The sequence below is a fragment of the Cyprinodon variegatus genome, unplaced genomic scaffold (assembly GCF_000732505.1).
Source record: "Cyprinodon variegatus isolate N-32 unplaced genomic scaffold, C_variegatus-1.0 Scaffold338, whole genome shotgun sequence".
NCBI lineage: Eukaryota > Metazoa > Chordata > Actinopteri > Cyprinodontiformes > Cyprinodontidae > Cyprinodon > Cyprinodon variegatus.
The window spans coordinates 718,922-732,169 of NW_015150791.1; the positions used below are offsets into that span (position 1 = coordinate 718,922).

At 36.1% G+C, this 13,248-nt stretch overlaps 1 protein-coding gene across 1 annotated transcript in view; it reads right to left on the reverse strand.

The window, feature by feature from the left end:
• The window catches only part of caskin2 (CASK interacting protein 2), a 77,255-nt gene extending 65,018 nt beyond the window's left edge, over positions 1-12,237 (reverse strand). The window contains exons 1-2 of the mRNA XM_015385419.1: positions 12,185-12,237; positions 7,958-8,392 (exon numbers count right to left, since the gene is read on the reverse strand). Of these exons, the coding sequence (XP_015240905.1) occupies positions 7,958-8,069 (112 nt within the window). The 5' untranslated portion in view covers positions 8,070-8,392; positions 12,185-12,237. The remainder of the gene's footprint in view (positions 1-7,957; positions 8,393-12,184) is intronic.
• Positions 12,238-13,248: the final 1,011 nt, after the last annotated feature.

The following is a 13,248-nucleotide window of genomic DNA, read 5'->3' on the forward strand; positions in this document are numbered from 1 at the left end:
TTTTGTGTTATTTAATTTCTAGTGTGAATTCATCATTTCCTTTAATGGGAGGGTGTGTAAACTTTCAAGCACTGTATATACCTAGTAGTGTAAAGATCTTTGTTAGAATGTTTGTAAAATGGACTACATTTTTAACTCCATAACTATATAGATGGTATGAAATGTGTAGAGTTTGGCTTAGTTTTGTGCTGTCCCAAAAATACTTCTAAATTACTATTTAATAGTTTTTCTTCTCCAGCATTTTGGTCAGGGGTCTGCAACCTGTAGCTCCTGACCTGTAAGTGGCTCTTTGGACCTTCTCACAATGACTCTTGATTACTAAAAACAATGAAGACTGGGCTAGTAGTTTTAATCATGAAAGAGATCTAAAAAATCAGGTTTTATGCAGATTTTTTGTGGAATAATTGATTGAATTTCTATAAATATTGACTGTAAAAATACCTGTAATGTGTTGTTGAGATCTATTTTTTTCATTAGGTAAAAATAAGGCTTTAATTTTTACATCCTATAGAAGACAATACCATTGTCTTTTTGCAAAGTTTTTTTTTCTTAAACCTTAAAATATTATTAAAATTATAGCTCTCCATTAATGGCATTCCATTTCCTGCTGTAGATATTTTTCAGTAATCATGAGTTGTCTTGTTTAAAAGGGTCACGTAAAATTACGGCTCTGAACTAGTTTTACTTAGCTGAAGTGAATGCAAAGAGGTGTTTTTGGATGAGGTTGCAGACTCAATAATTAAACTAGAGCAGTGGATCCTAAATCTTTTTGCTTTTTCTTTCTTTTTTTAATACCATCCAAGAAGGAGCACTGTCTTTACAACCTTTTTAAAGCAATAGTGTAACAGGAGTTTTCAGTCATAATTTATACCATAAAACAAAAACCAGAGGGAATAGGGAAAATCTTTCCCATGAATCAAAATTATGATTGGATAAGACAGTATAATTTCAGGATAATCTTGATTTAAAAGTTGAAATTTACTAGCTCGGACAGAAAAAACCCCCAGAAAACTCTAGAATTTGGGAAGGTTTTTTTGTTGTTGTTGTTTTTGTTTTGTTTTTTTACCGGCCTGATCTCTAAATTCAAATGAAACATTTCATATAAACCCTGATAGCTAAATTTAAAAAATAGGAGTTTGTTTACACTGTTAAATATTCATATCTTGAGAAAGAAACTATCATACAGTTGTTTTTTAGAGAAAATTAGCTGGAGTGACTGAAAGTGCAAAAGCTAAGAAATGCACATTAAAGTGACATGATGTAAGACTGTACTGAAATATATCCCTTTATGACTAAAATATTGTTTCGTGAGCAGACTAGTTCAATTTTTCCTGAATGTACTTTGGGGAAAATAGGCTTTCTGGCCTTTGGTTCCCGTACTAGAGCTTTGATGTCTCATCCATCCGCTGGGATGGGGAAGGCCGGTTCCTGGCATTCGATGGGGGTCTAGGGCATTAGAGTGTTCGGTCCCGTCCTTGCGGTCCTGGGCCCTGTAGGGCAAGTCTGGGGCTGCCCACACCTGCTATTAAGCATATATACCATATATACATGAGCAAGCCTATGCATACATACCATGGAAGTTTGGTTCCAGGTGCTCATGGATACACACTAAATACTTCTTTGCAGCTACAGATATATTCCACCCTTTATAATATTGTGTAATCACCATAGGTTTTGACTTCAACACTTCAACACATATCTAAAGGATACCCACTGCTCTTGAAGCTTTTTTGATGTTTACTTTGGTTCTTTTCTGCTTTTTGCTCTTGTTATCTTCTCTTTTCTCTGTCTCTCTCATCTCATACAGGGGAAGAAGTTACTGCATATGTTCTCTGTTGTCTATTTTTGCTGTTCTCTTTATTTTCTCTGTTTTTCTTCATTTTATTTTCATGCACCCTTTCCTGTCTGTTATGTCTTTCTCTTTCCCCATAGTTCTTATCCCCTCCTTCTTTCACACCACTTTTTTTCTGTCTATGTTTCAATTGTATACAATTTTACTAACTAAATAATTTTCAATAAAGTTTCATGTACAAACACCAAGCAGAACCTTATGGCAACAGCCATAGTGGTCTGCTTGTGAAAGTAAGTCTGTTGGGCTTTCATCTAGCTATTTCGATACATATTCCCAGAGCTATACTGGCAAAACAGGAAACACACAAAAAAAATGAAAGACGGAAAGATGGAAGTTCCAGTGCTGCTTTGTGGATGTGAAGTCAAGGTCGTCCATGTTAAATGGGTCCAAGCTAGCAAACAATCAAAGTGTTATGTCCAAGATTGATTTTGTAGATACCGAGAAGTGACTGAAATTATGCTCAATTCAGACATCAATAGCAAATCCACGACTAAATCCAGTGACCTACGACAAAGGAGCAGAAAGGTGCTGCAGTTCTGTGTTTTGGCCACAGGTGGCAGTATCATAAGAAAACTCGATAATGGAGTTTTATTTTATATTTTTTATTAATATTTATTAGTATTGTTAATAGGGTTTATCCAGCTTGCTGAGTGAACAACTCCCACCTGTCCTTAAACAACTTTTGTTTGGGGATTTTTATGCTACTTAGCCCTATATGTTCATTTTTTCACACTTACTTTGCAAGTAATTCATGAAGAAGTATGTTCCTCTAACAGCACGCCAAGTGCCAACAGGGGTACACAACAATCGATATATTACCTTTTCAATTTGTTGGTACAGTGTATGCCTGTACCTTTGAACCTTTAATCAAAGAGGAGATTGTTTTTTCAGAACCTACATGAGGCCTAAAGTTTTACACTGAAGTTTGTTGGAAGGTTTGATCTGCTTAACAGCTCTATAAAATTAAAAACTAACTGACCTACAGGTTCTGCACTAATGGACAGGGTTTGCCGACAGACTGACAGTAAAACTTACAAAGAGGTCAATTTAGGGCCCCTTTAAAGGAGCGCACAGATACATTTTTTGTTGGCTTTTAAGAGTATTTTTTTATGACAGGCCATATGCATAGTTCTTTATGATATAGTTCTTTATGTTTGTGGTAATGAGGTAAGTGAAAGGGGAAAAAGGTGGGAAAGATGGAGGGATAGCTTACATTAGAGATCCAGATGGAGAGTTTGTGTGTTAGTCTTTAAGCTTTTAAGTGGGACTCAACCTCATCATAATTTATAATGGCTTTTTCCATTAGTGGCAATCTTTTCCCATCAATAGTAGTTTCTGGTAGGGTATTCATTGAGTTGTGTTTTTTACCACTAGGGGGAAAAAAATATGTTACTATTTATCGAGAGTAAGTCTAAATTAGTAAACAGGTAGCACAAGTTCTCAATATAACCTTATTTTTGGACTGGTTGTTTCTCTGTCCTTTAAAAGTAGATCATACAAGCCATTCCATCCTGCCTTATTGACAGGGTTCTGTAAATAGGAGAGAAGGGAGGTCGTCTGTGAAGCCCTCTCCAGCAGCTGCAGCATCTGATCTGCTGCTGCTGGACATTCGTTGCTCTGCCCAAGTTGACAAATGAGCATGCCATGAATTCTACCCTGCAAGAGTTCTCGAGAATGAGCTGAAAGCTACGTGTCATAGTGAGAGCATGACAGAGAGAAAAGATGAGAGCATCTCTAGGAGGCCTTAGTGTGATGCCTCAACAGAATGCTGGAAAAACGTACTTATAACTGTTTCTAGAGGTGCAAAATGTATAACTTATTTTAATAAATGTGTTTATACATTTTTAGAAGCTATGTAAGGAGCTTAACAAGTGGAGCAATATATAGTACCTACTTTTAGTCCACCTACTTTTTCCTCTAAGCAAAAAAATTCTTCTAAAAACCAAAAGAATCTTACTTTATCATCCAGAACATTACTGACAGTGCAATTGCACCCATTTTTCCCCCCTTGAAGAGGAGATCGCCAGAGGACACACAGCTGACACCGTCAGAGCATAGCAATGCTCTGACAGCATCAGGTACTGCGAGGTTTGTGTGGGAAAAACTACCAAATCACCAGGTGGGATGGATTACCGTAGAAGGTGCTGAAATCATTCAACCATGGGTGAAGTCGTATTTATCAATCTAACATGGAGGGAGGGGAATCCTCGATACTGATTCAGGGAAAATAAAATCAAAAAGACAATGTTATAAATATAGAGTGAATTAATACATATTAAACAAACTTTTTTGTAGGTTTATTAGCTGGCCTTGGACATCGTATTCTTACGTTCTCATTGTGCTTCCCCGTTGTGCTGCTGGGGCTATTAGAGAAATCGAACAAACTGACCATACCTATCATTTATCATGAAAGTTTAAGTCTTTTCATTGTAAAGAAACTGCCTTTTAATTTTTTTTCAAACATGGCTGATTTGACAGAGAGGCAGATGCAATTTCCACCATTTTTGTTCTAAAACTACAGCTCAGTTGACCAATGACTGGCCCGACTTACATGAAAGGTAAAAGTACCATTAAAGATGGCAGTCAGTTACTTCTCAACAAGTACGATGATTGACACATACAACAGTCAATCAGTTGTTTAAGACATTATCTGTCAAGATTTTGGCAATGGTGGCTGGCTTGATTGATCATTCCTTTCACTTCCCTAAATCTGCCCCGTTCCTCTTCACTCATCAGATTTACCTGTTCCAATTTCCTATTTAGGCTGCCTGTTTCCCAGCCAACAGTGCCAGATTAATTTTGAGCCTTTTGAGTAACGAGTTTTCTAGCGTTACTTAAGTGTTCTGATTGTCTGATCCTGATCAGTTTCTGTCTTGGGAACTTTGAGCTCGCCTGCCCCTGTCTTATTAGTTTGCCTACCTACCTGTGTTTGTTCTCCTGTCGGATAGTTTTGTGGATTGAACCTGGAACTGCCTCTTGACTTCGCCCTTTTGATTGTCCTGTCTGTCTTTGTCTACTTGGATCTGATCTCCTGTCAGCTCTGCAGCCTTCCAAGGTATGGAACCCTCTGGCAGCAACTACCGCCTCTGTTCAGTCAACTGGCTGGAACCATCCCCGTTCTTTGGGCACAGGACTGAACTGTCACACCAGGTTAGTGACCCGAGCATTCATAATCATCTTCCATCAGATTATTGCATTCACAAACTCGTGTTTCTCTCCAACAGACGTTCCTGTTTCCGACACCCTAGTCGCTGCAGTTAAGCAGGTCTGCCTGTGTTTAAATAATTGTTTTTCAAGTATTCCACTGTTTGTTTCACCTGAATACTGGGTCCTATATTCTGAGCTTATTACATAATCACTGTGCCGACTTGTTGCTTGAACCCCTGTGCTAGTTCATTGGGTAAGGTGCACTGACTGATTTAACTCTCTTTCAAACAAAGACTTAAAACAAATATCCAGCAGTGTAAGTTTTATGAGAAAATTTAAGTCGTCCGTCGTAATTCTACTAAAGCAGCAAGTTCTGCAGTCTGACATCATCCATTTAAAACAACCAAGGTTGTTTTAAAGACTCAAACTGAATATTTTAACAAACGAAAAACAAAGCAAATGTAAACAGCAATAGGGGTAAAGAGTTTTTGAACTTTCAAAAATCAATCTTTTTTAATCTTGGTATAACTTCATATTGGTTATGACTCATGCTTACTCTCAGTTAGTTTTTAAAGAATCCTTTGGTTTATATTACAGTAATAGAGAAACCTAACTTTTTTAATAATAAATAAAGAATAAAAGCACATTAGAAATAACTCCAGGGCACCTTTCTGTGTAGTGGAGGTAGGGAGTTTAGTTCACTGAATTGCACTTACCATAGCTGATAAGTGCAGTTCATAATTTGCATGTTACCATTAAGTTGCATATATACCAAATGAAGTACAAAGTCTCGATTACTGATTACTGGTCAAAGAACAAAATGTTTAAATATAGATTTTTAACAGAAAAAATAAAAATAAAAAATAGAGAATTAATTATATAGGCTGCTCAGTGGTGCTGTGGGTAGCAATGCTGCCTTGTAGCAAGAAGGTTTCAGGTTCAATTCCTGGCTCTGCATGGAGTTTGCATGTTCTCCCTGAGCATGCATGGGTTCCCTCCAGGTACTCCGGCTTTCTCCCACAGTCTAAAATCATGACTGTTATGTTAAATTGGCTTCTCTAAATTCTTCTTAGGTGTGAGTGTGAATGGTTGTTTGTCCTGTTTGTCTCTGTGTTGCCATGCGATGGACTGGTGACCTGTCCAGGGTGTACCCCGCCAGATAGGCACCAGCACCCATCAAGGTTACTAATTCCTTTGTGTTTTTATTTATTGTAGATGAGCAATTTGGAATATTTGTCAGGATTTTATGTAGGGGAACAAAAAAAAAAAAAAAAAAATTGTCAATGAAGCACCATTAGACATTGCCAGAGAACAACAGAATGACTCAGACTTATTTCAGCAAAACAGGACAGAGGATTAAAAACAAGAATAGGGTAAAGTCAATAATCATACAGCGAAGAGGCCAAGGCTTACTTTGAAAGAAATGCAAACCTCAAAAAAAAAAAAACAACAAGAGTGTCTTTCTCCTCGCAAAAGCTGGACTTTTAGAGACTCATGGCACAAAGTTTTCATTAAAGTCATCAAGATTCTCCAGACATGCAATGAGGTCTTGGGATACAAATGTACATCATATTACAATGATCTATTTATCCCTGTTGGGAGATTATATATACTACCTGTAGAAAACCAGCTTTAGATAATCCTCATAAATTGGTTGACCAAATCAGACTGTTTTACCAAGCTTGGGCTTTAAAAACTGTTCAATACGGAAAGCAAAAAGGCCCAAAACTTCCAAGCGATTAAACCGCTGTGGCTAATTGTAAATGTTAAAATTTCAAAATAAAGGATTTATTGAATCATTTAAATAAGCAAACAACTTCTACACCTTAAAACTCTTTATTAATAGGTAAATACTTTTTTTTTCATAGCCTTTGTTAAGGACATCAGATTCATTTATCTATTGCTCCAAGAAATGAATTAATGGAGACGTTCTGTCACTGTCAGATAGAAGATAATTTAGAAAGTGTTGCAAACAAGTAAAGTTTAAAAGATTTAAAGCATGGTGCAAATAGGGTTGGTTTGTGGAGGGTTTATGAATGGAGAAAGAAGCTAATGGAATACAGTATCAGTATTAATCGTGTCTTTAAAGAGTAAATGTCATGAGTGGGGGCCCATCTAAGATTATCTTGTCCTGTGCCCATCCAAGGCCGTCAGCTGGCCTGCCTTCAGATATACCAATGATCGTTAAAATCTGCAGAGTTAGACCACCTGCCCTCAAAATAAAAAGCATTCATTAAGAAGGAATATCAGGGCTCTACAAAATGTTTCATCTGTTTTTCCTTTTAAAAATTATTATTTTTCCAAAGCTTAAAATACTGAACCTGGGAAAGGCCTGGTGTAGCACAGCCTTCATATAACACAGCACAGAACTTTTTGCCTCCTGTTTGAGGTTGTTTTAAGAACTGCTAAAGTGACAGATAAACAGAGAAGAACCAAAGCAAACAGAACCACTTTAATTATTCCCTGCCAAGCAGTGGCCGCTCACTTAGCGCCTTCTGTCCTTTAACAGCCGCTGCTTTGTTCCCAGAGATTGTCACTGAGATCACAACACAAACAGATGCTCCAGCCGAGCGTTTCCCTTACTTTCCGTAACTCTTGCCAAAACAAAAACTTTAGTTATTTATAAGAATGCAACACTAAAAAAGACCAGGCTTTTTGTTTGATTCAGAATACACGCAGAAAAACAAACAAACTCCAGCTAAATGAATTCCTTTTTAAACCCCACAAGATAGAGGACTTGGATATAAGCTGATGCTGCAGTTTGATTCCATTTAAATCTAGGTTATAGCTGCTATTTTTACAGTCAACAGCCAAACCTGCTGCCGTGATTATTCCAACCAAATGCAGCTGGAAAGTAACAACAGCATTGATTGCGGTAGCTTTTCCTAGAGGAAACAAACAGAGCTCTAACATCTTTACACACCACAGCATGACCCGCCTCTCCGTGCCTTTACTCACTAGTTTTGTTGCACTTGACTTTAGAGAGAAGCTTGTGCGCCTGCAGAAGATCTCCATTCTTCGCAGCCACCAGCAGATCATGTTCCTTCCCCATGGCTGCAGATGAAACCATAGAGGCAAAGCTTGTCCAAAGGATGGAGGCAGAGGCGGCGTGTTTCTCTGTCTCTCTAATAAACAGATGTTCAGCAAACTTCTGTCTGCATATTAGAAGGTAACCCCAGAATCCTTGCTGTTAAATAATATCAAAACATATGTTTAAGCTTCATCTATAATCGGGTTCAGTGATCAGGGATATAGCCTTCCTTTTGGCACCGGCGTTCAGGTCCATTATTTGATGGTTTAGTTTGCAGAAGAGTTTAGAGGATGGTCATAGTCCATTTCTGTTAGCATGAAGGTGGCACCAGTAGCCCCACCTGCCATTACACTGCAGGTGACCTGTTGAAAATACACAGAGAGAAATCCCTTTAAGTCTTTCCCTTTAAAGATACACTTAATCACCTACATCATTACCATGCAAACATGCCTCTGAACATTAAAAAAGGGACTTTTTTAAAATATTTTGACCTAAACTCTTTCACAGGGTTACATTTAATTCACTGATTGCAACTTTTAGATGTTGCTCTGCTTTAACACAGCTTAATCAAACAATTCTGTCATTAGGAGGATTTGACTGCGTACGGTTGAGTTGCTTCTGCTGATAGTACCCAGCTAATATTAGCTTGGTGCACCATCAGGCTATAAAAAGCAGATGGGCAATAAACAGGAGATAAACCCATTTACTTAGGCAATCTTATTGAACAGCGGGAGGCATCACTGTTGCAGTATTTTAAAGGAGCACTATTGCTGCAGATATTTGTTGTTGTTTTTTTAAGGATACTTAAATACTTACTATGAAAGTCTAATACCAGCCCCAATAATGTCTTGTTTGAGTTACCCTTTAATTACTACCTGATCAAATTGCCTCCATGTCAGTGTAGCCCTGTTGTCAGGGGTGGCATTGCATGAACATTGTTATTATATATATATTTTTTTTTATTTCACTTTAATTTTTACAATTTGACTGTATGATCTGGTTAAATTGTATCTGTAAAGTGCCTTGAGATGACATGTGTTGTGAATTGGCGCTATATAAATAAACTGAAATGAATTAAATTTTACAAGTATATCTCATTGAAACACATCGTTCCATATTTAAGAGTAACTGTTTCAAACATGCATATAAGACAAGGAGTTAAAACATAGTAAAGAATTTAGTAAGTAAGTCATTAGACAAAATACAATAAAAAAATATATATAGAATAAAGACAGTAGCAATAAAACAATAATAACAGGAAAGGTCATTCTACTATGCTTTCTGTGTTGTCCTAAAAATATGTTTTATTTTCCATTAAGCTTTATGTCTTGTTCATTTGATGCAAACATCAGATTTTTTTTCTCTTTCTTGTTAATGTTATTTTGGAAATGTTTCTAAATGTGAAAAACAGCAGAAACAGAAAGTGTTTTTCATGTATTTTGGTCATAATTTCACTTCTGTGAGCTACTGAGAACATGACAGCCAGTCTCTATAATAACTTCCACTGGATCTTAGAAGTGGGTTTAAAGAAGCTCTTCTCATCCATAGGGCTTTAAATGGGAAGCCTTCTGTTTATCTGCTTCAGCTTTTAGCTAAACACTCTGCTGCTTGTTGCCTTCAGTTCCAAACCCGGAGTCTTTTAACTGTTCCCCGTGCAAGCACAACGATTGAATGGGGACGGTGCCTTTCATTCAAAGAACTGTTTCCCCTCTTGAACTTCTCTGGGTATACTTTAAAAAATAAATAAATGAATAAAAACATAATTATTTTACCTCAGCATTTGTGCCAAAATTTTGTTGTGCTTTTTATGCTTCTTTTTCCACTATGTATTACCTTCCAGGTGTAAAAGAAACTTTATAAATAAAGTATTTTACTTATTTACTCTTTGCTTTCAATTAAAAGTATTGTAAGAAACTAAAAGGCCCTTTAATAAATGTTTGTAGGTTGAGGCTGTACACTCATAAAAATATTTCACTCTATGTCATTTTATTCAGAGATGCACTGATCCAATACATGGATCTGATATCAGATATTGACTAATTAGCTAGATCAGATATTGGTGATTTGATTTTGGATATCGGAGACCCAATCCAGTGCACTTTACATGGAACTGTTATTTCTTTCTTCTTGCTGCTTATTTTTTAAATAAATGATACAAGGGACATTTTTATTTATGTTCATTTGTTACCTTTTTTTAACGGTGTTTATTTCAAGGCTAAAACCTTCACTTCCATATCAATATATATGGTGAATTAATTTCACAGTTGAATCAGATTGGTATCGGATATCGGCCAATACACTCAGGTCGGGTATCGGATCGGATTGGATGGGGGGGGAACTGAATCGCTGCATCTCTAATTTTATTACAAAACAAGATCCCATTTACTTTTTAACACAAATCTATTAAATAAACCTTACACTGTGCATACTAAATATTTTGATATAGCTTATTTATATAAAATACATTTATTTTATCCATTAGGAATTGATTCTACTGTCACTAAGTGCTTTTATTTCGAAGAAATAAAGTTTATTTATTGAATTGCATAAAAATCAAGGTTGCTTTTATGGAACCCAAACAAACGTTATGTATTTAACATAAATACCTTCGTTATTAGTCATTTTAAGTAGGTAAACTTTATTAATACTAAATATAAAAACTGATGATTATGTAACTGAAATAAAGTTTATCATACAATTGAATATTCCTCATGTAAAGTTTACATAATAGGTTTGTTTCAAAATTCATCGAAAAGGAATAAGTGGGATTTCTTTATGTAATAAACTTACACAAGTCTTAAAATTGAGATAAAATATTTATGTGAGTGTAGATATTCTCTATTTGCTACAACAAAATGAAATAAATTCAAATCTTTTTCTTAGTGGTGGCATATTAAAGTGGGCTCCTTATTTACAAAGGTTATCGGTCTGTGAAAGAACTGTCAGGTTTGGATTCCCCATCTTTGGACCTTTAATGGCCTAGCCTTTACAAAACTGCAACACATGTAATATATCTAACAGTTAATATGAATTGTCAGTCATATATTAGTTGTTGGTTGAAATACCTGACTCCACTGAAACATTTTATTTTCTCTAACATCAGTTATACATTAAAAGCAGAGAAAACCCCAAACAATAAGAGCTTAACTTGGAAGCTTGCTCTGTCACAAGCCTGAAACTGATCTGTTTCTCTTCCTCTGCTGCAAAAAAAAACTTTAGAAAGGATTTATTTAGAGTAGTTAAGCAATTTTCTAGTTTATTCTAAAAAGGCTTTAGCTGTGTTTAATACTTTGAGGCAGCTGCTACTTAAAAATCACCTCTTTTTGACAGCAGAATCACTACAAAAAGAAACTAACCGAGCCCCCCCAAAAAAGTATTTTCTGTCTCTGGGGATTTATCTACTTCTGCCACTGACAAATCAGCCTGGAATTAAAATCCAACCTGCAGTGCGGATTGGTTGAAGCAGCACCACAGTCAGTACCACCTCAGGTGGTTGTCCAGCACTGCAGCCCTGCAGCAGATGCCAATGCATGTCTCTCCTCTGACACATGATCTAAAAGCAGCCAGGCACCTTGCCAGGCAGTAAACAACTGCACAGATCCTGCTTAACATGAGCCAGAATGTAAACAAGGGCTCCAAATCTGGCTTGTTATCCCCAAGTGGCTCAGTGGAGCTGCAGTGATAGTAGAGAAACCTTCTTCTATAGAAAAACTTAAGAGTCAAAACAAATAGGCATATTTATTGATTTTTTTGTGTTTAACAAATTCAAAATCACACACACACACACCCACACACAGACACACACACACACACACACATACACACACATATATATATATATATATATATATATATATATATATATATATGATTTTTTTCTGAATTAATTAAAAACAAAAATCAATAGATATGCCTAATATATGGATTAAAGTTATATTACAAGTTCTAAGTTTATTTTACGAAAAGCGAGGAGAGAAAAACAGCATTTGTTAGGGATCCTCAGGGATCCTCAGCCTTTCCCTTCCCTAACTTCTTTCCTTGCTGTCACTATGTTTCCAGCTCAGTCTTTAGAGGTTTAACAAACCTTTTCTTCTAATTTACCGAACCCAGTAACGTTTCAGAAGGACATTAATAGAAAGTAATGGAGTTCTCACCTGATGTGGACGCGCAGTCTTGGAGCGCAACTCACTGAGCGCCGCTCACTGAGGAACATCAATTAGAGTAACTTAGAAGCGTTTCCGCTTTGCTTTCAAAATAATGCTCCTAATTGTCACGTGAAAGTCTTGTTTTCTTTTTATATCAACATTTGGAGTTTTTCAATAAGAGGCGAAAATTCATATGTGAATGGAAATCAATCATCTGTTCGGTCCTCGTTTTATTTATTAATCGTTTTATTTATTAGTTTTCTGTTTCTACAACATTTACAGAACCTGTCCAGTGTCGATCTGGAAGTAGACAAGTTCAACAAAACTAAAACAAAAAACAATGTCTGATGTTAAGGCTCTTAAGAATCTGCAGGAAATAACAATAAAATGTATGCGACTGAATATATGTTGACAAAGAAAATGCAATTATTTACATAGATAAAAATGACATAGAAATTGTGCAACATCGACATCTGCTGGCTTCATACTGAAATTACATATGTAAACAAAACTATTTTATCTGGACCCCTGCTCATACTGAAACACTGGCGGTTCTAGACCATCAGAAACAACAAATTATTTTTGCGAATGTACATTAATGATTCAGGAATAGTCCATATTTTGAAGTGATCAGTTTTAATCAAATCAGAAATGGAAAATTTGAGTCCTTTTTAACATAAAATATTTAAATGAAATTTAAATGAAATAATAATTAAACATAATTATGTGCAATATACTGTATGTTGTTTTTTTTCCCCATTCCATTGGTCGATTGTCCAGAAGACCTGGATCAGGTTGAAAACAGAGCTGGAGATGCACAGAACATCTAGAGTGTCTGCCTGCAACTTCAACCTTCTTAGACTACTAGACTTGACTCATCATAGGTGAAAATGAAGTTATGACGTTTGCAGTCAATAAACAATCTATTGCTTCTCTCTTGCTCGTGCAGATGAAACGTGCAGCAAGATATCATGCATTACAGGAAAGGTTTACTAGAAAAGTAGAACTATGGACAGAAACACAATTCAGGAAATGTCAGTTTTTAATTGCAGTTCTTCTAAAATATATATATA